Source organism: Choristoneura fumiferana, chromosome 26 (genome assembly GCF_025370935.1).
Source record: "Choristoneura fumiferana chromosome 26, NRCan_CFum_1, whole genome shotgun sequence".
Classification (NCBI taxonomy): Eukaryota; Metazoa; Arthropoda; class Insecta; order Lepidoptera; family Tortricidae; genus Choristoneura; species Choristoneura fumiferana.
Window position 1 is genome coordinate 9,777,276 of NC_133497.1, and position 27,096 is coordinate 9,804,371.

The 27,096-nt window shown below is 43.3% G+C and overlaps 3 protein-coding genes and 1 pseudogene across 3 annotated transcripts; 3 read left to right on the forward strand and 1 right to left on the reverse strand.

The window, feature by feature from the left end:
* The window catches only part of LOC141443143 (AT-rich interactive domain-containing protein 5B-like), a 136,353-nt pseudogene that overhangs the window by 52,276 nt on the left and 56,981 nt on the right, over positions 1 to 27,096 (forward strand).
* Positions 1,154 to 3,846, forward strand: LOC141442697 (U4/U6 small nuclear ribonucleoprotein Prp3-like). The gene is made up of 2 exons (XM_074107762.1): positions 1,154 to 1,559; positions 2,482 to 3,846. Exons 1-2 carry the CDS (start codon positions 1,431 to 1,433, stop codon positions 2,587 to 2,589), a joined length of 237 nt encoding a protein of 78 aa, XP_073963863.1. The 5' UTR covers positions 1,154 to 1,430; the 3' UTR covers positions 2,590 to 3,846.
* On the reverse strand, positions 5,383 to 27,096 carry LOC141442596 (uncharacterized). Its single transcript, XM_074107615.1, is given in 14 exon segments — positions 5,383 to 7,898; positions 7,901 to 8,273; positions 9,365 to 9,483; positions 11,622 to 11,715; positions 13,909 to 14,027; positions 14,810 to 14,924; positions 15,841 to 16,168; positions 16,759 to 16,882; positions 22,025 to 22,184; positions 22,650 to 22,826; positions 23,830 to 23,914; positions 24,143 to 24,197; positions 24,200 to 24,232; positions 26,757 to 27,096. Coding segments are annotated over 14 exon segments (2,772 nt in total). The 5' UTR covers positions 27,040 to 27,096; the 3' UTR covers positions 5,383 to 7,191.
* LOC141442595 (uncharacterized) lies at positions 17,387 to 18,944 on the forward strand. The gene is made up of 2 exons (XM_074107614.1): positions 17,387 to 18,445; positions 18,853 to 18,944. The coding sequence occupies exons 1-2, from the start codon at positions 17,504 to 17,506 to the stop codon at positions 18,862 to 18,864; spliced, it is 954 nt and encodes a 317-aa protein (XP_073963715.1). The 5' UTR covers positions 17,387 to 17,503; the 3' UTR covers positions 18,865 to 18,944.

Below are 27,096 nucleotides of genomic sequence, written 5' to 3' on the forward strand. Positions count from 1 at the left end.
TGAGTTTTATTGCTGAAAAAGAAAATCTCTTCAATTTCAGCAAAAACAATGTTATTTTTTTTTTCATTCACTCCAATTTCTCTTAATTGTACCACTGCCACGACTGCCACTAAAGGAGGTTAAGAAATCAATCAGCTTCCAAGATCAAGATCATTCCTGCAAGCAGCCATCTTGATGCTGCTTTTTGAGTCGCAGGAAATTCAAAATAGGGTACTATTATCGCTGGAAATGAGCGTCGAGCGACTTGCACGTGGCCGCATCTTAACGCAGCGGTTCTTAATATTTGTGGACGGAGACCCTAAAATACCGCAAAAATTGACGTCTAAGTAAATTATTTAAAAATGACAGCAATATTTTTCAATAATTTATTGAATCAGGCGTTACTTTGCGGAGGTCCATCTCAATGAACTAAAAGAATTTCCTTGCTCACCGCGACTTACGATAGCTAAGCTTATGCAAAATATGCGTGTTCATGCAGTTCCTCCACCTCCACCACTGTAAGAACACACACAAATCACAAAACCCATCTATCACCACCACCACACTACACTGACGCGTTTCGAACTCAACCAGAGCTCATCTTCAGAGTGAGAAAACCTACACCATGCTACAGTTGTTACACTCACATCATCAATTATTTTTCACATCTCATGCTCGTAAAGTTCGTGTTTGTGCTGGATCTAGGCGGCATAAAATGACTTGTTATGCTCTAGTGCATAAAGTAAAATCTTCGTCTAAGACCAAGGTAATCAGGTGTGAACAGCCACAAACAAAGAAGTTTCGACATATTCTTTTGACGACCAGATGGCCTAGTGGTTAGAGAACCTGACTACGAAGCTTGAGGTCCCGGGTTCGATTCCCGTGTCGGGGCAGATATTTGTATGAAAAATACGAATGTTTGTTCTCGGGTCTTGGGTGTTTACTATGTATTTAAGTATGTATCTATCTATATAATTACATTTATCCGTTGCTTAGTACCCATAACACAAGCTTTGCTAAGCTTACTTTGGGACTAGGTCAATTGGTGTGAATTGTCCTGAGATATTTAATATTATTTATTTATTTATTCTTTTTAATTACATTTTTATTTATATAAAACTAAAAATAAATCAAATCAATTCAAATTGATCAATAAAACTAAAAATTTATAATTATAACAGTAAGGCGTGAACAATTAAAGTTACATAGTAAGGGAACAATTGTTTCCACTGTTGCTTTTAGTTTCCTCGCCAACGAAGTGAAAAGCAGAGTGTAAAACTCGAGCATTAAACCCATTTTCCCCTCGACGTGTCTATCCATCCTCGCCGTACCGTCTCGGGTGGCTATTTGCACGTCTTGGGTAAAATGGCTCGTTTTATGCTCTCGTTGTACAATCTACTATTTACTAAACCATTTTAATTTTAATTATACTCTTATTGTATTCCAGGTTGATGCTGCAGCGCATCAAATGGGAGGATGACCTGGTGAAGGACGCTGAGGGAAACGAGGTACCGAACTCCTGCTGCCTCGTGTGGGAGGGGATCACCCCCACCAGGGCTTTCGGGGACATCAAGTTCAAGGTCAATATCACATTTTAGTAGTATCACAGTTAGTAGCCTATGTGTTATTCCAGACGTCCAGCTACCTACACACCAAATTTCATGACTCTAAGCCTAGCGGTTGGTATTTAGAGATTTTATTCCTATCCCGTGGGAATATCGGGATAAAAAGTATCCTATGTTTAAATCCAGGGTATAAAATAACTATATCGAAAATACAAACTGAGACATGGATGCACAGAAAAACCAGAAAAAGAGACCAGCGCTGGGAATCGAACCCAGGTCCTCAGCAATCCGTGCTGCGTGCTGTAACCCCTACACCACCGCTGGACAGGAATCTAGACACGAATTTTTCCTATGCATACATATCTCAGGTTGCTTATTTCTACTACGCTACTTATGCAGCAGCACTAGCGACATCTATGTTCCGCTCTCATCGAGAGACGTCACACTCTTTCGGAACCAACCGCTCACCCAGACTAGAGATGTCGCTACTAAGCAATGAAATTACGATTGTTTGTTGTTGATTTGTTTGTATTTTCGATATGGTTTCACGGGATACCTGTAAAAGTAACAAATTTTGAGTTGAAATAAAAAATACAAAAAGACTCCAAAAAACGAATCATATAAAATAACTTTTTGCCAAATTTCATCCAAATCCGTCCAGCCGTTTCAGCGTGAAGAAGTAACAAACATACTCACTCACTCACAAACTTTCACATTTATAATATTAGTAGGATAGCTCTATCGTTACTTTCGATGTCAAAATCATGTTATTTTGTTACTAATAAATATGTCACATCATGAACCGTTATGGCCACAAACTATAAAGAGTACTGACGTTGTCATGGCGGTTTGTTTACGGTTTGTGCTAGTGCCGCCCCCTGCGCAGAGCTTTGCCCGACATTCCTTATTCTACATATATTTATTTATTTATTTCCAGGTGTTGCCGACGGAGAAGCAGGCGCGCGAGGTGTTCCAGAAGCACGGCGTGGAACATTACTGGGACCTCGCCTACAGCGGCGCCGTGCTCGCCGTCAACGACGCGTAACCCCCCACCCAACCCCCACATGCAGAAATACTAACCACCCCCCTACAAATTGGGGCCACCACTGACTAAAACAAGTGGAAATCGCAAGATGGCTGCTTGCAGGAATGACCTTGGCCTTGGAAGCTGATTTCTTAATCTCATTTAGTAGCAGTGAATGAAAAAAAAAAGTGTTGATGTTGAGCTTTATCGCTGGAAAAAACCTCTTCAATTTTGGGCAAAAACACTGTTATTTTTTTTTTCATTCACTCCAATTTCTTTTATTTTTACCACTGCTACGACTGCTACAAAATGAGATTAAGAAATCAGCTTCCAAGACCAAGGTCATTCCTGCAAGCAGCCAGCTAGTCGCTGCTGCTCGACGCGGCGACTTGACGCCACTTTTTTCGAGTCGTGGGAAATTCAAAATCACATTCAAAATGGGGTCACGTGACCAGATTTATCGCTGCAAACGAGCGACTAGCCGCACCTTTACGAGACTTGCTCTTTTTTTTTCCGGCATTATGAGTAGATAAGTGATTTAATAAGTTGTTGAAAAAAACATTTTCAAAGCAATGGACCTCTGTATTCAACACCGCCTATATACTAACTCCCACTGCAGGATACGGGCCTACCCTCAGAATGAGAGTTATTGGGCAGTTCTCACGTGAGCCCATCGGAAATTGGGAGCTTCCCAGGTGTGTGCAGGTTTCCGCACAATATTTTCCTACGCCGTAAATTTCACATTTAGTTTCACACATGAATTTAGATTTTTTTATTTATTTATTTGTTTCAAAGCAATTAAAAATCTAATTTTGCAGTTAGTTAAAAAAATTACTTTTATTAGACTTTTTATGGCATCGTTTATTCTATTTTTTATACTTTAGCCAAAATTTTAAGAACTCTAGAACTCAAGTATAGGTAGTACCACCAGACCTGAGGTCACACACAGCAACATGTCATAATGACAGCATGATTTTGACATTCACTCATTCCTTTCATTCATTCTCCTTTTATGCAATAATTTCTTCATTTAGTTGTGTGTGTAATTGTAATCATTCACTTCAACTCTCGTGGCACTACCTATCTGTGGTTTAGCCTTCGTTTGTCCATCAGTCACTGTGGTATTATTGTTAAAAAAGCACAGAATTTATTTTGAACTACTCAGCCTTTTCAATCTGCATCCGATAGGAATTTTCACAGATTTAAATTAAGCTGTATTTCTTCATACCAGTAAGTGTTAAAAATGTATTTTGTGAAATAAATACTTATTGAATGCAATTTTGTTTTAATGTAACTTATTTTTAATTCAATTGTTTTGGGTGGTTCATACACAGAAACTATCTTAAACCGTTTAATCTGTCATCTCCCAGGATAACAGGATCGAAGGATTTTGGGCACAAATTTGTGCCTCTAGGAGAGGACAGGTTAAAGACATGTTTGCGAAAGTTTGTAAGTCTGTTTGTTACCTCTTCACGTCTAAAGTGCTGAACCGATTTAGACGAAATTCGGTATACAGACAGTCGCGGGTTACCAGTATACACACTCATCTATGGTCGCGGGGAAGGACATATGGTATAGTTCCCGCGGGATAGCGATAAACCTGGCGTTGACAGGTGTCGATGGGCGGCGGTGATTGCTTCCCATCAGGTGCCCCGCATCTCGTTTCCCCCTCTTATACAAAAAAACTAATTCAGTTGTGTCAAAAAGACTTATAATTTTTTTTACGTCAATGAAATTATTAGAAGTATTTTTTTAATCAACATCACCAGACACGTAACATTATGCACGACACTTTCAAAAAAGGAATGTGTCGCTTCTAAAAATTGTATTACCAGGTGGCAATACTCTTCCATACAAACTCATGTATAACTAACGCATCTAACGGGACCTAACCATGAGCTGTAATTAGACGAACGAACTTCACTTGCTCTTATAAACTTTGGATAGACATACCGCTACCTACTTGTTTCTTGGTGCAGCGCCATCTATTGGCAAGTTACAAAAACTTAACGAACAAAACTACAAAAAAACTTAATGTCAGTCAATTTTGCAGAATATACACCAAACTCACGTTCCGTTTCACTTTCGCGGGGACACACAACATTGTGTATATTGTATTTACTATTTTCATGTGTTTTTCTGTAATTTTATTTTATTTTATTTGTGTTGATTTTGCTGTATATGTGTGTCTTCTGTGTTAGTGAATAAATGTCTTCTTTCTTTTCTTTCAAACTGATACTGACTTTTAATTCCATGGAACTGTTACGTTTATTTTCTAATTACACCCTCCCCGTAAATATTAAATTAGCGACTGAATTAACTGGGAAGCGGAGCGGAGAGCAGGGAAGCAGTACCACTACCATGAGTTTACAGTGACCGTACTCGATAGCGACGGCGTAAATTATTTGTAGAGGCGCTGTACAATTCTCCATACAAATAATTTACGCCGTCGCTATCGAGTACGGTCACTGTAAACTCATGGTAGTGGTACTGAGCGGAGAAACGCGCGAGCGGGGACGCTAAGAAGCTCCGCAAATGGTATGAGTCCGCAACTCCGCATTACTTTCTCACTCCGCTACGCTATCTAGTTTTCCACCTCCGCAACTCCACTGCATTACTTACCGCTCCGCATCAATGTACTGTCAAGGAAATTAAATCACTACCCAGGGTGGAAACTTTGTGCTACTAATGTCATATTGACATTCCATACATCTGCTTGAGAAATCGTGACAAAAATGATTATGAAAGGTTAATTTCCTCGACTGTACAGCCTGTCATAGCCCGGTGCTTCAAGGAGTCGAAATAAAACAAATATTAATTTTCCATATTTAACTTTACGTTCTCACAAATCAACTTCACAAATATTTACATCGTAAATTCAAAACATTAATCTAATAACACTTAAGGAAATGGAATCTATGACCTGCTAGCAACAGCGCCGCGACTCGTTTAAGACTAACCATGATATGAATAAAAAAAAACAGTTTTTTCACAAAGAAAATCTGACCCGTTTTTATTTCCGAGAGTATCTACATAAGGATTGCAACATCAACCATTTATATTTGTAATTATAGCTTTCGTGAGCCATATTTGAAAAAGTAAGCATACAAATTAAACGGGTCAACCCACGATTGCCCCCTCCCCCCGCACCACTTCGAGAACGCACTCTTCGAAAAATATCTTCAGAAAAGATCGAAATTAGTCTGACATTTCCCGACTTATAATCGTGAGTTGAACCGTTTCTGTGTAATTCCCCCCCCAACCCTACTTGTTATAAATATGCTTACAAATTGCCAATCATCTCATCATAAATATACTATTTAAAAATAACTTTAATTCAATTAATTTTTATTCCAATTGTCCATCTTGAAACAAACATGTAGAGCGGGTGGTAAAGGTGTTTGGTAATTTAAGAAATCCGGCCGCATACTACGAAGTGCAAAAAAAGAACTTCGTATCTTGCCGTCCCGCTTACACTAATATTATTTAATACGTGTGAGAGGGACAGTGCGACACGAACTTTGTTATTCAGTCCGGTTTCTTTTCGTTAAAGCAGCAATTTTATTGTTAGGTAAGGAGTCCGACTCAGACTTAACCGGTTTTTGCACTTCCCAACTAAAATTCGACTTTAACCGTTCTAATAAATCGTTCGGCTACCCCATTTGTCAGCGGTGCGTTCGGTATAAATTTCTGTTGTTTGAGTGTTCGGATGATAATTGTGTCCTAATGGTTTTAAATAATGATGCCAATCACAGTTTTTTCACTTAAAAATAATAATTAATGTCTTGATTAGTCTTAAAGGAGTCAGAGGAGCTTTGAAACAAGCATTACTATTAGATGCCGCTTGAAGCGGCTGGTTGAACTTTGTAAGCTTCTTAGCTTAGACTGTTCCGAAAATGGACGAGTAAAAATTTGAAATTGTATGCAAAATACAAGAATTTAAATTCTGAAAAAAAAAATCGGTTCTATTTACTATTTTATACATTCTGTGTGTCAAAACAGCTGGTTTTTCGGGATACTCTTCCCGCAGCCGCCGCTTCAAACGACGCCATTACAATATTTACAAGTGACGCCCAAAACGAAAAAATCAAAATTGTTCCCACTTTTTTCGTTAAAACAGCGCGCGGGACGCCTTTTGAGAAACAATAATACTTAATTAATTGGCGTTAATTCTGTGTGCCAATAAAATGCCCCCTTTATCAAAAAACGTCCAGCCGCTTTCCAGAGATCAACACTGGCGAACCAGTGGCACTAGCCTAAAGGACCTGCGGAAACACGCCGCATGCCACCAACGGGGGATCCACCCAGGGAGGGGGTCAAAAAAACATTGAAGCTTATTGTAAAATAACATAAATCAAATAAAAAAATCAACTCTCCTCTTTTGTCAATCAAAATCTACTGTTATCCTAGACTCAGTCCAGGACGCAAAGGGGGGTCTTGACCCCCCCTGCCTCCCCCCGTGGAATCCTCCCTTGCATGCCACTATAATGCCCAACAAACAACGAATAATTAACATAACCTTCCATTAGAACAAAAACTAAATACTGTGGCACTAAAATCAGTTCACTAACATGTGTGCGGCAGACGGCATGGGCCCATATACTATCACAAATCGGACTAGACTCAATTCTTCGTTGTCGGCGTAACTCCCAGCAGACCGGAGTACCCTCTGAACTGGCTTGCCATGAAGTCCCTATACATCGCCAGCTGCCGCTGGTCCATGGACCCAGCTAAGCTACTATACAACGCGCTCATATACATAGGGTCCATAAACTGCATACTAGACGCATTCTTCTGCATATCCATCATATGCTGCAAATTGCTGGGCCCTTTAAACGCATTCTGCAGCAAATTATTCTGCAAATTTGACTGAGAATCCCTTGATCCAGTGGAGCTGGTTGGTGACACGTCGTCTCTGGGATTGACTTGATAATTTGGGACAACTATGGGTGCTTTTTTGGAGCTAAATTTGGGATATTCCTTCGGCGGGGTGGGAGTTTTCGCCGAAACGAATTTCCCATTTGACGATCTCTTCTGTGGTATCTTCGATTTGTTGGGCGTTGTTGATTTAGGATTAACTAATGTTATTTCTAGATTTGAACCTACTACCGCCTTCCCGTCTACTAGAGTATAGTTTTTACTTAGATTTTGGGGGGATGTGTTTTTGGAAGGGGAGGGTACGGTGGGGATTCGGACGATTTCGACTGCTGGCTTCTGGCCCGTTGGGGGGGACTGGCTTTTACAAGTCAAGTCTAGGATGTCTTGGGGGGGAGTTGTGGTTTGAACGCTCCGTTGGGGTTTGACTGGGGTGCCTAGCATAACGTGGGGGGTGGCATGAAGGGGTCTTTGGGGTTGCCGTAGACGGTTTTCTCTGGGCCTGAGGATCCGAAAGCGCTGGTGGCTTGGATTACTTTGGGGGGTTGTACGCCGTTAGCGTAATTGGGGGGGATTATGTTGTACATTTGGAATATTTGGGCTTGCGTCATGATTTGGTGTTGGACTGCTGGGTTGAGCATGAGGGGGGAGGCTAGGGGTGTCGCTAGGGGGGCAATGGGGGGCGTGGGCCAGGCGGGGGCGGTGGGGATGGCGGTGACCTCGAGGCCGCGCTCCTTCAGTATGTCCAGTTTTTTCTTCTTGACGGCTTGCGGACTTTCCGGATATTCGTCTAAATCTATTATCTCTGGGGTTTTGGGCTTGTAGGGCACCTGTGAAGAAAAAAAAAACAGTTTCAGTTAATGCAACTAATATTATAAATATGGAAGTAAATGAGTATGTGTATGTGTGGATGAGTATTTGTTATTCCTTCACGCTAAAACGGCTGAACGGATTTGGATGAAATTTTGTATGTAAGCTGGACGTCTGGAATACTACATTATAGGCCACATTCTGTTTAGAATCTTATTATTTTATCGTTATATTTAGAGGCTTGAGATTTGGCATAAGTGATATTAATTCATCGTAAACGAAATCTCCTAGAATTATTCTTCTTTCTTTCAGATTTTTTCGTAACCAAAACGGCCCTTCGAACCAGATTTTCGCAACTAAAAAATTATCCTTTCAGCTGAATCGATTTACACATGTATTTTTTCGCTATTAAAATGCTTCTGTTCTTTGAACCAGATTTTCATAAAAATGGTCCTTTGAACCAGATGTTCACAAAAATGGTCCTTCGAACCGGATTTTTCTCTATTAAAAATGGCTCTACGAACCGGATTTATTGCAAATAAACAATGCTTGAAGCGGAATGGATTTACACATACATTGTAAGGTCTTTCGTATCGGATTTCTTGCAACTGAAACAACGCTTCCAGCTTGTCGGTTTTAAACTTGTATGTGGGCTAATCAACTTTTAGTGTTCCCGTAACTTAGGAGCCATTAGTGATACACTTTGTTAGAAAAATGTTCGCAATACTGTTAGCATGCGTAGGGGATGAGCCATGAAGAAATTGCCTTAACCTCGTAAGGCCCACGTCAAATACTGATCATTAGAATTTGAAACTTAATGTCGATTAGTGAAGTTTGAAATAAAATAAAAATAGAAATAATATTTATTCACTTGAACAGCGGTTACAGAGATGTTCGGTTGGTACACATAAAAATGAGTAGAATGTGCAGCACTCTCGCCGGCATCACCTAAATTTAAGACGTTGGGTCTTACGAGGTTAAAACTGTCACAAATCCAACTTTTAGTGGACTTATACCCAATAAAATCATACTTCTAACGACTCAGGAGACGTTACCATGGCAACAAGCAACACTAAAAAGTTGATTGACTCACGTAGTGTTTGTCGCTCACCTCGACGATCTCGTCGTCGCTGGTCGCGGCCGGCGGCCGGTGGATGCCGAAGTTGGTGACCGGCGCCGGCGCAGGCGGGGACGACGACGCAGAGTCCGGCCGCAGCGAAGCGCCCGGCGCTGGAAAATAGTTTTTTTTTTTTAATATAAATATTCACACTGTATTTGCACTATCCATTCTGTTAAGCTGAGGAACGATTTACCCTTGTCCCTAAGGGAATCTCCGTCTGTGACCGCGTTCAGGGAGAGGTTAAAGAAATTATGGCTTGAGGCGAGACTGTGTCCGCTTTTGTAATATGTTGTATTTAATGTAAATAATTTTGTATTTGTACCAATCTTAATTTGATTGCTTAGTAACGACATCTCTTGTCCGGGTGAGCGGTTAGTTCCAATGGAGTGCCGAAAAAAGTTTCTCGATGAGGGCTACGGTATAGATGTCGCTAGCGTCACTGCTTAAGTGGCTAACATAAGAAACAAACAAGCTGAGATATGAGGTGCATAGGGGAAATTCGTGTCTGTACCGTTGACCATCAGTGGTGTAGCGGTATAGCACGCGGTACGGAATACCGAGGACCTGGGTTCGATTCCCAGTGATGGTCTTATTTTTCTGGTTTTTCTGTGCATCTATATTTCAGTTTGTATTTTCAATTTAGGTTTTACGGGATGACCGTAAAAGTAAAAATTTGGAATTGAAATAAAAAATACAAAAAGATTCCAAAAAACCAATCTTAATTTTGTATTTATTTTCTTTCTCTTTTGAGTATTTCTGTTTTTTGTCTCTTTACCGCACTTAATTTTAACTGTCTGCTTATCCTCTATATTATAAATTGTCTTCTCTTAACTAGGTTAGCTGGTAGAGATCCCTTTTTAGGGATAAGTTCGCCTTTGTTCTCCTCTCTGTGTATTTGTATTTTTATTTTTATGTGCAATAAAGAATTTAAATACATAATACATTACAGAGAACACAATTAACAAGTATTAAGTATTAGCGAAATCTCTCAGCTCAGCATAGTGTTGGCCGGAAGCCAACGCTGGTCACGCAATTTACATAAGTATGCCATATATATTAAGTATGCTATATTATCGAGTTGTTCCAACTTACTTGAGGCGTCCCTAATTTTATTTTACTTATTATTGTTGTCGTTATTGAATTTATTGCTACTCTTTTATTTTATTTTTAAATCCTCTTGTACAAATTTCCACGCATATATATGTATATAGGTATTTTATAATTCTTATATTTGTCATGATTTATATATATATATATAATATAATATGTAGTTTTTTCTTTTCCCGCAATAATTACGCGTTCGGTTACGTGGGTGCACACTCACCGGGGTTCAGCTGAAAACCAGCGCTGCAGCTCTGGTTTCAGGGCTACGGCACATGCTGAGCTGAGTCCTTTTGGCATCACACTACAGCACAATATCTCTTATTTTCCTCTCTTTTCCTATTTTTTACTGTGTTTTTGTTGTGATGTAGTGTGTTTTTCTTGTCAATAAATGTTGTGAGTTTGAGTTTGAGTTTGATATTTCAAGTCAATCCGACTACTGGAAGTTGGTCGAATTTAACTTGCAAGATTTGATTACAGACAGACAGACAACGGGACAGGTGAAACTAAATAAAAGCTTGTAAAAAACCGATGCTCTTTGAATGAACCTAACCTTTGTGACCCTTTTGCACAATAAAGAATTTCCTGACGAGATACCTTAATTTTGAAATAAATAAAAATTAAATATTTTTTAGATTAAGGGGCTGTTTCACCATCCATTGATTAGTGTTAACCTTAACTGAAGTTTAAATGTGATGCCGTCTCCGTGTTCGATACAGCGCCATCTATAGTTCATCTGCTGAACTAGATAGCTTGCTAATTAATCAAAATGATCGATGCCCGTTGACATTCATGTACCTCAGCAGTTACAAAATAAACACAAAATGTGGTGGCGCTAGTATCGCGCATCAATATAAATAAGGTTTTAAGTTTGTTTGTCACTGTTCCATTGCAATCGGCTTCGGAGTAAAAAGTCCAAAAAACCAACCGGTCTCTCATTTCGGGCACCCAACTTTACACTCCGTCTATTCGAACAAAACAAATAAAGACGGCATCACATTTACACGTCAGTTAACACTAATCAATGGATGGTGACACAGCCCTTTAATCTTGCACATTTTAACAATTTCCATGCGCAATATTACCCCCATTTATAATGCATAATTTTTTTATGTTGCATAATAATCTGGTCTCTACTGATACTTACGTGTCTGCGCGGGGGTTGCGGGGTTGGCGGGGGTCGCCCGCGCCGGCTTGACCCTCACAGCGCGCAGCGAGCTGCGTCCCGCCGGCCGCGCGCTCTGCAACAAACAACTAGTATAAGCAAGCAACTGACGACATCGTGAGAGTTGCGTGCAACCGGTTGCGAGTTTTTTTTTTTTTTTTTATTCGACTGGATGGCAAACGAGCAAGTGGGTCTCCTGATGGTAAGAGATCACCACCGCCCATAGACAACTGCAACACCAGGGTATTGCAGATGCGTTGCCAACCTAGAGGCCTAAGATGGAATACCTCAAGTGCCAGTTATTGCACCGGCTGTCTTACTCTCCACGCCGAAACACAACAGTGCAAGCACTGCTGCTTCACGGCAGGATTAGCGAGCAAGATGGTGGTAGCAATCCGGGCGGACCTTGCACAAGGTCCTACCACCTGCGAAAGTGAGTGGCGAGTAGCGAGTTGTCGTACATTGTGGCGTTCCAGGGGAGAGCCTTTAATTCAGTTCAAGTCTTCGTCCCCGTCTCCACTTGTTACACCGTATTGCTATGAGTGATTTAGGCATCGGAGTTTTCGTCGCACGGTAAGACATTATAGGCAAACCGCGTAACTGAGTCCTCGCCTGCGCGGTACAGGGGCGCGGGGGTAGGACGACAAAGGGGACTGAAGGAGGTGCGGGCGGCAGGCGCTTCTTAGCACAGCTCATTCCGGTTGCCGCCCGCACCTCCTTCAGTCCCCTTTGTCGTCCTACCCCCGCGCCCCTGTACCGCGCAGGCGAGGACTCAGTTACGCGGTTTGCATATGCAGGGTTTCTCAAACTTATGGCTCCACGTAACCCTGTTATAGTTTATAGACGACAGCGAACCCCCCCCCCCCAAAGAGTAATAAATTGGCTGTTGGAGACTAAGTTTATTTATATTTCAATTGTCATCATAATATAATGTATATTATTTATTTCAATAAAGTAACAAGTATATAGGTAAGAATCATCTTGCCAACGAAAATACAAACTGAAACAAACAACAACAAATAACAAACAAATAAGTAACAAGTTTGGAGTTGAAATAAAAAATACTCCAAAAACCAATCTTAATCACCTTGCCAGTCTTGCAGCCACCATCAAGGAAACCTTGTCGCGAACCCCCTACCGTCGAAAAGCGAACCCCTAGCAATACAATTAAACTCGTATTCATACTCATACTCAATTATTTATTTAATTCTAACACGAGAAAATAATTAAAACATAGATAGTACTCGTCAAATCAAAATCAAATCAAATCATTTATTTTTGCTAAAACATACACAAAATTGGTACAAACGACATGTCAGTAGAAGAGTTACATGTATGTATGTTCCGCCACAACATGGCATGCAAAACTTACTAACACTAAATTATATCACTATTTTAAGTTTACAATAACATTCAGTATTTATAACAAAATAATTCCAAATATCAATCAATATAATACACAAATTTATAAAATTCACATAAACATTAACATTGTTAGTCATAAATCTTCTCGAAATATTCATTTAGAGAGTAATAGGGTCTATCAAACGTGAGGTCAAACTGAACAACATTAGTTCAGAGACTTATAAAAAAAAACATTAATTTTTATTTTTATTACACTTTAAAGTTTATTCGAAGAAGCAATGTAAAGCAAAATGTTTGATGTTTGTAGCGTGATATATAAAATATTTTTTAAAGAAGTGGCGCCATCTCTATTCCTAAGGGGTGAAACTTCCGCTGCTGCGGGTCAAATCACTCAGTTTAGCCTGTAAGTACTATCACTGTGCAAAGCGGCTTGCTTTCATCACGCATTTTGTCTCTAACAAGTATGACCTACATCCAAAAGTCCCAACCCTAATGATGATATGCGCGTGAGCTAACTTTGGGGACGGCAGGCGTGAGCTTGCCTTCGGAATCTAAAAGCTATGGTTACTTGACCTGAAAAATATATATTTCAGAATCACTTTTTTTTATTTATGACGCTGGAAGCATTCTACACTTCCACTGAATGTAGATATATATTTAACATTTAGTTTTAGTTTTTTAACTAAGGGACCCCGTACATCCCTGTATTATTATTATTTTGTAATTTCTTCTTTAATTTTATACTGTAGTTTACAAGTGTTATTTTGAAAAAAAAAAAAAAGTTTCTGCCAAATTTCTCGCGGCGCATTCTTCTTGGCAATGGTGGTCTTTCCGAAAGCGCTGGTAGTTAAAAAAAATGACTGTTTTTATTTTATTTTGATTTTTGATGTTTGCGGCCACTGACCTGGTCCTTGGGCAGGCCGTGTCCGTTGACGAGGTTGGAGAGGGAACTGAGCGCGCCGCCGGAGACCAGCTCGTGCTGTGACGACGCCAGCTCATTAAGGAACTTCGTGTCTGCATTGCCTGGAATTAATAACAAATAAGTTTTTGTTAAAAAATTCATTTTTAATACAAGCTTTTTTGCTGACTGTACTTTTTGTTCACTGTACTTGCATTGTCATCCAAGCTACATTTCCATACCAAATTTAAAGTAGATGCCATTAACCGTTGAGGAGTTCCGTTCTGCGGAGACGATCCTGGCCTGTCTACCAGGATGACACTACCAGATTATTGTATTGTCACCAGATTTACATAAGTATGCCAAATTTCAAGTCAATCGGAGCACTGCAAGTGGGTCAAATTTAGCTTCCAAGATTTGATTCAAACAAACAAATAAATAAAGAAACAGGGAAACTTAAAGAAAAGTTTGTAAAAAATCGTAAAACAATCATCTTCAATAACTACTGTTCTCCATCGTTTGCCGGAATTTCATATGTGCTAATGTCATATGCCCAAATTTGACATAACAGATCATATGATAATAAAAAATACAAAAAGACTCCAAAAACCAATCTTAAAGTTTTAGGAATTATGAACATTAAATATCACGGAAAGTTATTATTTTATATTGGGGATATTGAACATTATGGCACTTGCGCACTATGGCATATGATATTAGGACAAATAAGGGTTATGCCCAGTGACCATTATGGCAAATTAAATTAGTACCAATGAAATTATGAGAAACGCAGGAATACTGGCAATTGTCAATGACAAGTCAAAAATGCCACGGAAATTCCGGGCTCTGATTATCACAAAGGGTCAGCCACGATTTCTTTGACAGTTGATGTAAAGCTGGCACTGACCGAGGTTGAGTTTGTGCGCGAGGTCGCTGTACACGGCGCCCTCCCGCGGCTCACGCTTGGCCTCCTGCTTGCCTTCTTCTATAAGCTTCTCCACCGGTTTCACGCTAATCTTCATCTGGAAATCAGAAATCAAACTTGCTGAAACTTATTTTTTATGAATACTAGCACATATATAAACAATATGTTTACTTGTTTGTTTGTTGGCGTCGCACTCTGACAATATAATTATTACTTGATTACCTATTGATGATGATGATATATACCGCACTAACATTCCCGACCTGATAAACACCGGTATGATAATCGACAACCGATAAATACCGACATGTTTTCCCGATGGGGTAGTGACGGCGACGACTTAGCATAACACGTTTAGCATAAACTTTTTTAGCTGAATAATTACTTCGCATAAAATGTACTTGGTATAATAGTCCCTTGGCATAAGACTCATTACGCATAATTTCACATAGCGAAACATCGCACTATTTTACCGAGAAAAACCTCACACAGAAACGAATAGCTAACATGAAAGTAGATTAGGACAGAGCTGTGATCTCACTAAGAACTTACACCCTTACTCGTACCACATAAGGTGTTAGGCAAAACAATGCCAAACGATATTAGGTACAGGCGGGGGTAGGAAAACCTTCGTCAGTTATTAAATTGATTCCTTTCCAAAGTCATAGACTCTTAGTACGTTTTGAAACCAAAGTACTAAGTAGAAAAGTGCATATCAAATTATACTTATTTGACATGATAACAATGGTCAAAATAGTATACACCTCTAACATATATCAATACCAAACCTTTTTATTAATAATAAACAACTTCGTAAAAGTTTCAATCAAATAATGTTCTATTTAATTGTCAGTGTTTGTCAGTGCCAAGGTGTAGTGGTAGGGTTGCTATGGTCACCTGATTATGTTTAGCAGGTTGACAGGTTGACGCAGTAAAGCAGATTAGCGCTCATACTGAGCAAAGGAAAATAGATCTTAGGGTGGCGAACCTTTTTTTACTCCGACTGTACCTACCTTATTCTCTTCCTTCGGCAACGAGTCCAAAAACTCTCTATTCAGCTCTTCAGCTGGTTTAGAAATGATACTAAAATCCTTCAGTATCGTCTCGCCCGTCTCTCCATCCGTCTCTTTCTTGGGCGAGCGGGGCGACGGCGTGCGGAGCCGCTTGTCGGGGGTCGCGGGGGTCGCGGGGGCCGGGGCCGGGGTCGGGGTCGCCTCGCGCAGGGGGGAGTCGGGCAGCTCGATCGTGTCTATGGTCTGAGGCTCGTCTAGTTTCCCGTTAGGCTTCTGGAGGGGTCGGAGGCCGTTCTTTGCTTCGTGCTTCTCTAGGGGCAGGAGGAATCTGGAAATAGAGTTTAAGGTTTTAGAGCTGTTCAAGGCTAGATTAAATGAGCTGTCACTGAACCAGTGAGATAAATCGGGTGGCCCTTCAACGGGAGCAAATAATCCTATCCTATTTATCCTATAGGTAATATTGTAAATGTGAAAGTTTGTAAAGATGTCTGGATGTTTGCTACTCAATCACGTGTAAACCGCTGAACCGATTTAGATGAAATTCGGTATACAGATAGTTGGAGTCCCGGAAAAGGACATAGGATAGTTTTTATCCTAGCGGGATAGCGAAAAAGGAATACGCGGACGGAGTCGCGGGCAACAGCTAGTTAAAACATGAAACGTACCTACTCGACAAACTGAACTGGTTCCCAAACTTTTTGAGTTTGCGGCGCAATTATATGTTTAGTATTTCGTCACGGCGCCCTTGCACCTAAGGAGACAACTCTTCGTTTCTTTTCACCATATTGCTTAAGTTCCACAGGTGGCGCCCTTGGGTACATACCAGGGCGCCTTGGGCGCGCAGTTTGGGAGCCCCTGGGCTACGACATCATTATTTATTGATGGCATACCTCTAGTGGCCACATATCGTGTACATACCGTTCGTAGTGCCGGCGGGCGGTGTTGGGCTGCGCGGCGTGCAGACGGCGCCACAGCCGGCGGCGGCAGGCCGCCTCGTAGCCGCCCCACGCGCGCACCGACACGTACAGCTCACGCAGTGACACTGTAACACATATATCGTCTACATAAATGTGCATGCGACAGGGAGAGGAGAGCGGATCCAGCTTTATAACAAGCCTGGGGACTCAAACTGTAACTAATCGCAAATAAAACTTTGACTCTCCCAATCCTGTTCTATTGTCGCAGAATGATATTCATTTTCTGGATCAATGACTTTAGAAAAATCTGCTGTTGGCCCAGACCTAACCCGTTGCAGTGACATGTACGTGATAAGGGTCGAGAGGGTATGGTCGTGTGGTTTTTATTCGGTAGGCCCCCGTTGGGGTGAGCCCGAAAGATCCTCCCCGCTTCCTCGAGCGGGGGACATGCATAAGGCGCATTTTCCACACGGAAAAAAAGGGGCCAGATGGAGGTCATAAGACCGAAAATAATGACAAATATGTGTTGTATATTTGTTGTCTATGAGAGTGTTTCATAGCAACCGTTGTTGATTATATTTCGTTTTACAAAGCATAGTATTTTATTGAGAAATGCATATTCAATGATGGTATCAAATGGATACACAATAAACTGGCGACGAGTCGCGATCGGATCAGCGGGTGCACGAGTGTGAAAACCCGGGGGTAGAATATCTTGTGCGAACTGAATTGGGAACTTCGGAATAATGTCGGTTGGCAAGATAGAAGCGTTCGATCATCATAAGGACAATTGGTCGACTTACGTGGATAGACTGGAGCAGTATTTTGTGGTGAATGACGTCAAGGAAGACCGCAAAGTAGCACTGTTAATAACAGCGTTGGGAGCAGAAAGCTATGATTTGTTGGTAACATTGTGCACACCTACCAAACCATCACAAAAAAAATATGGCGAGCTGGTGGAACTAATGTCTGATCATCTGGAACCAGGTAGGAGTATTTTAGCAGAGCGCTATAAGTTTCGTCAACGCAAGCAATCGGCGAACGAGTCTATTGCGGATTATATTGCGGACTTACAGAGGCTAAGTAAGTACTGTGATTTTGGAAACTGGTTGAATGAGAGCTTGCGCGATCAACTCGTATGTGGATTGTATAATGAAAACATACGATTACGATTGTTTACAGAAAAAGATTTAAAATTTTCGAAAGCCAAACAGTTAGCAATGCAGATGGAGGCGGCGGAAAAGAACGCAGCGTTGATGCAAAGTGCAGGCCGATCATTGAGAACTGACGGGACAGCGCCATGTTTTGCGATCAACAGTGGCAAGAATCCTAATTGGAGGACGTCGGTACGGAACGATTATTCGAACAATTTCGAATTACCACGAAGGAAGATCAGTTACGAAGAAGCACTACCGATGCCGAACGGGCAGCGAAAAAGCAACAGCAGCGCAAGGCCGGGGACTTCGGGAGCAGCGAGTGGCGGCCGAGCGCGAGTAGGGCCGGACCAAGCGCGGTGTTCTGCGTGCGGCGGCATGCACGTGGCCCACTCATGCAAATTTCGGGTTTATGTTTGTCGTATTTGTAATCAAGAAGGGCACCTCAAGAAAATGTGTCCAAAGTTATTGAAAATAACCGGGCAAAACTACATAGAGGAGGAGCACTCAGTAGAAGAAAATTATGACTTAGAGGTAAATCTTTCTTTCGTTAAAGAAAAGGGGTTTAGCAAATACAAACCGTATTTACTTAAATTAAATGTTAATGATCAGGACATTGAAATGGAAATAGACACAGGCAGCACTATTTCTTGCATTAGTTCGGAAGTTTTTGATAAGTATTTTTCTAACTGTAAATTAGTTCCAAGCAATCTAATATTAAAATACTATACAGGGGAAACAGCCCGCACATTAGGGAAAATTAAGCCTTGTATTAAGTATAAAAATAAATCGATGTCATTAGATCTGTACGTTATAGCCAACGGCAAAACAAATTTACTAGGCAGACAGTGGCTCGAGGAATTAGGAATAAATATATGTGACAGATCTGAACTAGTGAATTTTGTTAAGGCGTCAAATGAATTTAACGTCTCCAATCTTAGTTCCAGATTTAAGAGTGTTTTTGCTGATGGGCTGGGGACGTATAACGGCGGGCTCGTGTCATTGCGGGTACGGCCGGACGCGCGGCCCGTGTACATACGCGCGCGTCCTCTGGCGTACGCACTGCGAGAGCCGGTCGAGCGTGAGCTGGTGCGGCTGGAGAGAGAAGGCATCATCACACCCGTCGAAACTTCCGAGTGGGCTACGCCCATCGTACCGGTGATCAAGTCTGACGGATCGATTCGCATATGTGGCGATTATAAGATAAGTCTTAACAAACATTTGGACGTGGACCGTTTTCCTTTGCCTAGGATCGAAGACTTGTTTGTTAGATTACATGGGGGACATAAATTTAGTAAAATAGATCTTTCTCAAGCTTATGCCCAATTAGTTCTAGATGATACAGCTAGGTATACGGTGATAAATACCCATAAAGGTTTATATAAATATAACCGATTGATTTATGGTTTATCTTCAAGCCCAGGGATTTTTCAAAGAATCTTGGAGCAGATGTTTGCAGACATGCCAAGAGTGGGGGTGTTTCTGGATGACGTGATCATAACAGGTGAAGACGACCGTGAACATGTGGAAAACCTTTATAAGGTATTTGAAAGGTTGGAAAGATACGGGTTAAAGATTAAAAAAGAGAAATGTTCTTTTCTTGCGGATTCAGTAACTTATTTAGGATATGTGGTGGATAAAGACGGACTGCATACCTGTCCTAAAAAAGTTAAAGATATTTTGAATGTAACTACGCCGAATAACGTTAGCGAATTACGTTCTTTTCTTGGTATGACCATGTACTATGCTAAATTTGTGAAGAACATCAGTACATTGTTGACACCTCTTTATGAGTTGTTAAAGAAAAATATTAGGTTCGAGTGGAGCCAGAAGTGTGAAGACGCATTTAATGAGGTGAAGCGATTGTTGGCTTCCAGTAAAGTGCTGGCTCACTATTCGCCAGAGCTGCCGTTGGTCCTGACGACAGACGCGAGTAGCGTGGGCGTGGGCGCGGTCATCTCACACACGTGGCCGGATGGTACGGAGCGCCCGATCGCATACGCTTCTCGAGTGTTGAATAAAGCAGAAAAGTCGTATTCGCAGATAGAAAGAGAAGCGCTAGCGATTATCTACGGAGTTAAAAAATTTCACCAGTACTTGTACGGCCGAAAATTCGTTTTGAGGACAGATCACAAGCCTTTGGTGACTATATTTGGAGACAAAGCCGGAATTCCAGTAATGGCGGCTAGCCGGATGCAAAGATGGGCTATCATATTAGGTGGATATCAATATGATATTGAGTATGTACACACCACGAAGAATGGGGCAGATGCGCTTTCACGTTTACCGCCACGCAGGGAAGATGAGCAGCAACAGGAAACGGAAATTACATATTTGAATTTCGTGCAAGGCTTTCTTCCGCGGACAAACCAAGATGTAAGGAAGGCAACGGAAAAAGATGGTATCTTAAAGAAAGTACTATATTTTATCAAAGCTGGCTGGCCACCAAATTGCCCAAACAAAGAATTGACACCATATTTTTCCAGAAGACATGAATTATACGTTGAGAGTGGTTGTATTATGTGGGGTTATCGAATTATAATTCCCGAAGACTTAAGGGCAGATATATTAAAAGAGTTGCATAGCAGTCACCAGGGCATTGTCAAAATGAAAAGTATAGCAAGAAGTTTTGTTTGGTGGCCCAACATAGATCAAGAGATAGAAATGATTAGTCGAGAGTGTTTTATATGTGCAGCTGAAGCTGCATCGCCACCCAGAGTGAAGCCACAACCTTGGCCATACCATTCTGAACCATGGAGTAGATTACACATGGACTTTTTGGGACCTTACGAAGGCAAAACTTTTTTAATTATAATAGATGCAACTACTAAATGGATTGAAGCCTTTCACATGGCAAGGACAACAGCAAACGCTGTGATTAAAGTATTAAGAGAAACATTCGCTAGATTTGGACTGCCTAAGGAGTTAGTGTCGGATAATGGACCACCGTTCACGAGTCAAGAAGTAGATAATTTCATGAAGTTAAATGGCATAGTACACACTTTTACAGCGCCGTATCATCCCGCGTCTAACGGAGCTGCCGAAGGGGCAGTAAAATTATGCAAGAGAGCTATTAAAAAGGCAGTAAGAGAAGGCTTAGACATAGAGGAAACTTTACAAACCTTCCTGCTCAATTATCGTAACTGTGAGCAAGGTACTACCGGGGAAACTCCAGCCATGTTACTGCAGAAGCGACCTCTGCGCTCGAGATTAGACTTGTTAAGAGCCACGAGGACAGTAGAAGCGAAAGTGCATGCTAGTCAGAAAAAACAAATAGAATCAGCTGGGGGAAGCCGACCTAAGCAAGTAGATGAAGGTGATCCAGTATGGATGCGCGAATTTAACGTGAGGGATAGATGGGTGCCTGGCACTATTTCCAAGGTAACGGGATCTCGAAATTTTGTAGTTACAAAGGAAAATGGTACCACATGCAATAGGCACTTGGATCAGTTAAAAAAAAGAGTCGTCTATTGTGTGCCGAATTCAGATTCGTCAGACGTTGAGCCGGAAGGGATCTCAGACAGGGAAACCGTATCGCCGGAACCGGGACCATCGCAGCCCGCTAGTACGACGGCGCCCGCACTGACACAAGCCCCAGTTCCGGAGCCGAAACGTATCAGGAGACCTCCTGTCCGTTATGGTTTCGAATTTGACTGAGATTGCTAAATTTTCGGTTTTAAGAGGCATTTAGTTATTGTTTAGTTTAAAGTAGTTCTTTGTTTAGTTCCTTACTTTTGTTTGTATTATTTAAGTTAGGTACAGTAAGTTAAGAGAGAGGGTGTTGTATATTAGTTGTCTATGAGAGTGTTTCATAGCAACCGTTGTTGATGATTATATTTCGTTTTACAAAGCATAGTATTTTATTTAGAAATGTATATTCAATGATGGTATCAAATGGATACACAATAATATGTGAAGCGGTTTCACCTCTCATGGATACCTTTTATTTGACAGATACATGTGATGCCATCTCAGTCTATTCGGACAAAACAAACAGAGACGGCACCACAGATATTTCTCACGTAAAATTAAGCTACGAATTTTGAAACAGGGGGTAAAAGTTGGTCCAAAATAACTCTCAAGCAGCGTGTGTTATCTGTCGGGATCACTCACGGTCTTTGAGGGAGTGCGCCAGCTTGAATGGCTCCTTCCTGTCCCGGTAGAACTGCCTCAGCTGCTGAAGGAACGCGCGGTCTTCTGGAGTCTGCTCCTTTTCCTCGTCGTCGCTGTATTTTGGCGCGCCGTTGCGGAGAGACAGGCGGCGGGGCGTTTGCTGAAGAAGGAAAATAGAAATTTGAAATAACCTAATCAACTTACATTTATTGATCAGGCGTTACTTGGCGAAGGTCTATAGCAATCATGAACTTCATTATATCCCACTCGCTGTCAGAGGAGAATGAATGTGTTTGCTTGTAATTGATTTCAGCGCCATCTATCGCACCACAGGATCACTTACCTCTGAGGGCGCCACCATCCCTCGCTGTCAGAGAAGCGCAAAGAGGGCGAGTACTTGCCAGATACGAAACTCTCATTACTGAATGTTTAGCTCTTACTGATTCAGTGTCATTTAGTTATCTATCACACCACAGGTGCACTTACCTACACGGGAGGGGGTGGGCGCCACCCCCACCCCCTCGCTGCTATCAGAGGAGCGCGAACAGGGGGAGTGCTTTCCAGATACGAAGTTCTTTCACTGTTAGGCTGTCATGTATTACAGCATTATTTCAGTGGCACTCACCTCGGGGGGCGGGGGCGGGCGGCGCCCCCCCTCGCTGTCGGAGGAGCGCGAGGAGGGCGAGGGCGAGTGCTTGCTGGCGCGGCGCCGGCGCCGGCCGCGCGGCCGCCCCTTCAGCTTCGGTGCCAGCTGGTTGCACACGAACTCGTGCCCCTCCAGCTCGGGGTACTCGAACGTGTCCTGGAAATGACAACAAAAAGGTCATATGAGCGTTTTTTTTTTTTAATTTCATGGGCACAATAGGGAATATTGCGCAAAACTGCGCAGGGGGGCGTCACTAGCACAAACCGTAAACAAACCGCCATGACAACGTCTGTTCTTTTAGTTATTTATAGGTAATAGTGTGTCGAGTTTGGGTCAATAAGTCTCTCCACGCACCTTGCAGTACAGTATCCTCGTGTTCTTGGTGGGCGCGGCGTACCCCCCCAGCGCTGCGACCAGGCCGTCCCGCAGCCAGTCCCCCCCCCTCTATCACACAGCCAGCCCCACGCACCTTGCAGTACAGTATCCTCGTGTTCTTGGTGGGCGCGGCGTACCCCCCCCCCCCAGCGCTGCAACCAGGCTGTCCCGCAGCCAGTCCCCCCCTCTATCACACAGCCAGCCCCACGCACCTTGCAGTACAGTATCCTCGTGTTCTTGGTGGGCGCGGCGTACCCCCCCCCCCCCGCGCCAACCAGGCTGTCCCGCAGCAGTCCCCCCCCTCTATCACACAGCCAGCCCCACGCACCTTGCAGTACAGTATCCTCGTGTTCTTGGTGGGCGCGGCGTACCCCCCAACGCTGCGACCAGGCTGTCCGCAGCCAGTCCCCCCCCTCTATCACACAGCCAGCCCACGCACCTTGCAGTACAGTATCCTCGTGTTCTTGGTGGGCGCGCGTACCCCCCCAGCGCTGCGACCAGGCTGTCCGCAGCCAGTCCCCCCCCTCTATCACACAGCCAGCCCCACGCCACCTTGCAGTACAGTATCCTCGTGTTCTTGGTGGGCGCGGCGTACCCCCCCCCCCCAGCGCTGCAACCAGGCTGTCCCGCAGCCAGTCCCCCCTCTATCACACAGCCAGCCCCACGCACCTTGCAGTACAGTATCCTCGTGTTCTTGGTGGGCGCGGCGTACCCCCCAGCGCTGCGACCAGGCTGTCCCGCAGCCAGTCCCCCCCCCCTCTATCACACAGCCAGCCCCACGCACCTTGCAGTACAGTATCCTCGTGTTCTTGGTGGGCGCGGCGTACCCCCCCAACGCTGCGACCAGGCTGTCCCGCAGCCAGTCCCCCCCCCCCCTCTATCACACAGCCAGCCCCACGCACCTTGCAGTACAGTATCCTCGTGTTCTTTGGGCGCGGCGTACCCCCCCAGCGCTGCGACCAGGCTGTCCGCAGCCAGTCACCCCCCCTCTATCACACAGCCAGCCCCACGCACTTGCAGTACAGTATCCTCGTGTTCTTGGTGGGCGCGGCGTACCCCCCAGCGCTTGCGACCAGGCTGTCCGCAGCCAGTCACCCTGGATGCCCTCGAGCCGCGACAGCAGCGCCCGGTAGCGGCAGTAGCGAGGGTAGGAAACACCACCACGCCGGGGCTGTCCACGTCCTCGTCTGAAACAAGAAAGGTCATGAGTGGGACTATACTTTTTTTATATTCGACTGGACCATAAACATCTGCAACACCAGAGTTATTGGCAGACGCGTTGCCAACCTAGAGGTCTAAGATGGGATACCTCACGTGCCAGTAATTTCACCGGCTGTCTTACTCTCCACGCCGAAACACAACAGTGCAAGCACTGCTGCTTCACGGCAGGATTAGCGAGCAAGATGGTGGTAGCAATCCGGGCGGACCTTGCACAAGGTCCTACCACCTGGGAAGTACCACTTGGAGCATACTCTAACGACCAAAACTAGGTACACTTGGTGGGTTAAGTAGGGAAGGTCTGAAGATTGCTTTTTGGAGTCTCTTTGTATTTTTTATTTCAACTCCAAGTTTTGTTACTTTTACGGTCATCCCATAAAATCCATATTGAAAATACAAACTGAAACATAGATGCACAGATAAACCAGAAAAAGAGACCAGCGCTGGAAATCGAACCACAACAAAACTGGCAACTAACTGTGTGAACAAGCTGAGATATGTTTGCATAGGAAAAATTTGTGTCTGTACTCCTGTCCTGTAGTGTAGGAGTATAGCACGCAGCACGGTAACTGAGGACCTGGGTTCGATTCCAGCGCTGGTCTCTTTTTTCTGGGTTTCTGTGCATTAGAGATGGGTAAATCCGGATCTGAAGATCCAAAAGAGTCAGATCCTCAAGCGGATCCGAATCCCTTAATGACTCCTTTCAAATCTTATCGACTCCGGAGGTACTAACTCCGACCAAGTCCGGCCGATCGAGCGGCTCGTGATCGCCGTCACACTCACTCGCTCCGCTTTCACTCTCGGCTCGGGATCGGATCGGATCTTATTACGTTTGGTCGGGCGCTGAGTGAGCCGGTATACCTACCGAACCGAGCCGGGCCGGATCGGCCATAGATAAATTAATAATCGCTCGAAAGAACCGGAGTCAATAAGGAGTCGGATTCAATAAGCGGGATTCGGTACCGACACCGGAGCTGGATCTAGTGAGTCAGATCACTTTCGCGGAGTTGAGATTACCCATGTCTACTGCATAAATATGTTTCAGTTTGTATTTTCGATATGGTCTGAAGACTTAACCTCGTTGAGTTTCTTGCCGGATTCTTCTCAACAGAGGTTTTCCGAAACGGTGATAGTTCTTTTTTGTCATTCATAAGTCTTTGTTATAGCCTAAATTGAATAAAGATACTTTGACTTTACATTGCCAGCATCTCTAAAGTAAGCAAAAAATCGTTTTCACACCTCTCCTTCAGAAAAGTAACTTTTCCTCCCTGACGAGAGGGAGCAAAGTGCAACTTTTCTGTTCAAGGCTTTTCTAAGTGTTTTATTGCAAATGTCATTTTTTTGAAATTGATAATTGTAAAGCTATGCCATTTTCTATGCTGGCTGTTCTTTAATAATGATGAAAAGTTGTATGAGCCACTCGGGAGCAAAATTATTTTCATCTTGGCGTTAACAATTGAATCCCCTCATTACGCTCAGGATTCTACTTTAGAATCCTTCGCTACATTCTGGATTCAATGTACACCCTCGCCGTTAATACACCATTTTGCTCCCTTGTGACACAAATAACTATTTCATTCGTCTATTGCGCTTCTACTAATTCCCGCTACCTACTACTGACGAATTACCCAGTACTGGCGCCCTCTCCCCACCGTCAGCACTTAGCGCCGTTTCTTGTACTTCAATTGTTATCCAAATTACATATTCCATAACCGTAGCAGTTCCTTTCTATGGAGACGATCCTGGCTGGACCACCACATCTTAAAGGGCACTAAAATTGAGAGTAGACAGCAGCACTCTATATTGCCAACTACGAACTGTATATACTCCAGCTCCGCGGTGTGGAAGGACGGAGACCACACACTAAGGGCTGTTTCACCATCCATTGATTAGTGTTAACTGAAGGTTAAATGTGATGCCGTCTCTATTTGTTTTGTTCGAATAGACGGAGACGGCATCACATTTAACCGTGTTAAAACTAATCAATGGATGGTGAAACAGTCCCTAAATATTTTCCCAAAAAAGTCGGTATGAAAGTTCACTACTGATTCCCAAACAGGCAAGTGTGTCACCAGCCGGTGGCCCATGAGGGGGCAAGTTGATTGCTGAGAAAAATATGAATAACTTTTATTTGGCCTGTTATTTTCTAATTAACGATACAAAACCTTTATTCAATTAAAGAAGAGAAAGAGGAAAGAGAGAGAGGGAGTATGAATTGTAGGTAAAGTCCAGAGCACATGAAGCCTTACATCAACGGCCATTTTAGTTTGGTTGCTTTACATTAGGCAACTTTTGGAACCTCTAGAGGGGGGGGGGCTGCTGTTTTACCCTACTAAACGATTTTACGCAATCGACAATCGATGTTGCACTTCGTGCGCGTGGGAAGCGTTTTTTTTTGCTCACTGTTCGTTATTAATTCGAAAAAGACCTGGCAACCCCGGTAGTGACTCATTGTTGTCGCATGGTATCCATTACCAGCTCCCCACTACTCACTGATGGCGCTCTTCTCCCGCTCCACGTCGCTAAAGTCGAGCCGTGCGCGGTGCAGCGGCTGCGTGCGGCGCGGCTGCGCGGGCGGTGCGCACGCGCCGCGCCACACGGCGCGCAGCCCCCACTCCCACGAGGCGCCGGCGCACAGCCACGACAGCAGGTCTGACGCCCGGAGCACCACCTTGTCGTTTATCGCTAGGACCTCGTCCTGGAAGAGAAAGAAGCTGGTGAGTCGAAAGCAGGGCTGGCAGCATAACGTCGTGTACCGGCGGTTCCGGGGCACCATGCCGCAGATGATAGCGACGTCGGGGACGGTGACTCAACGGGGTCACGCCGTTTTGTC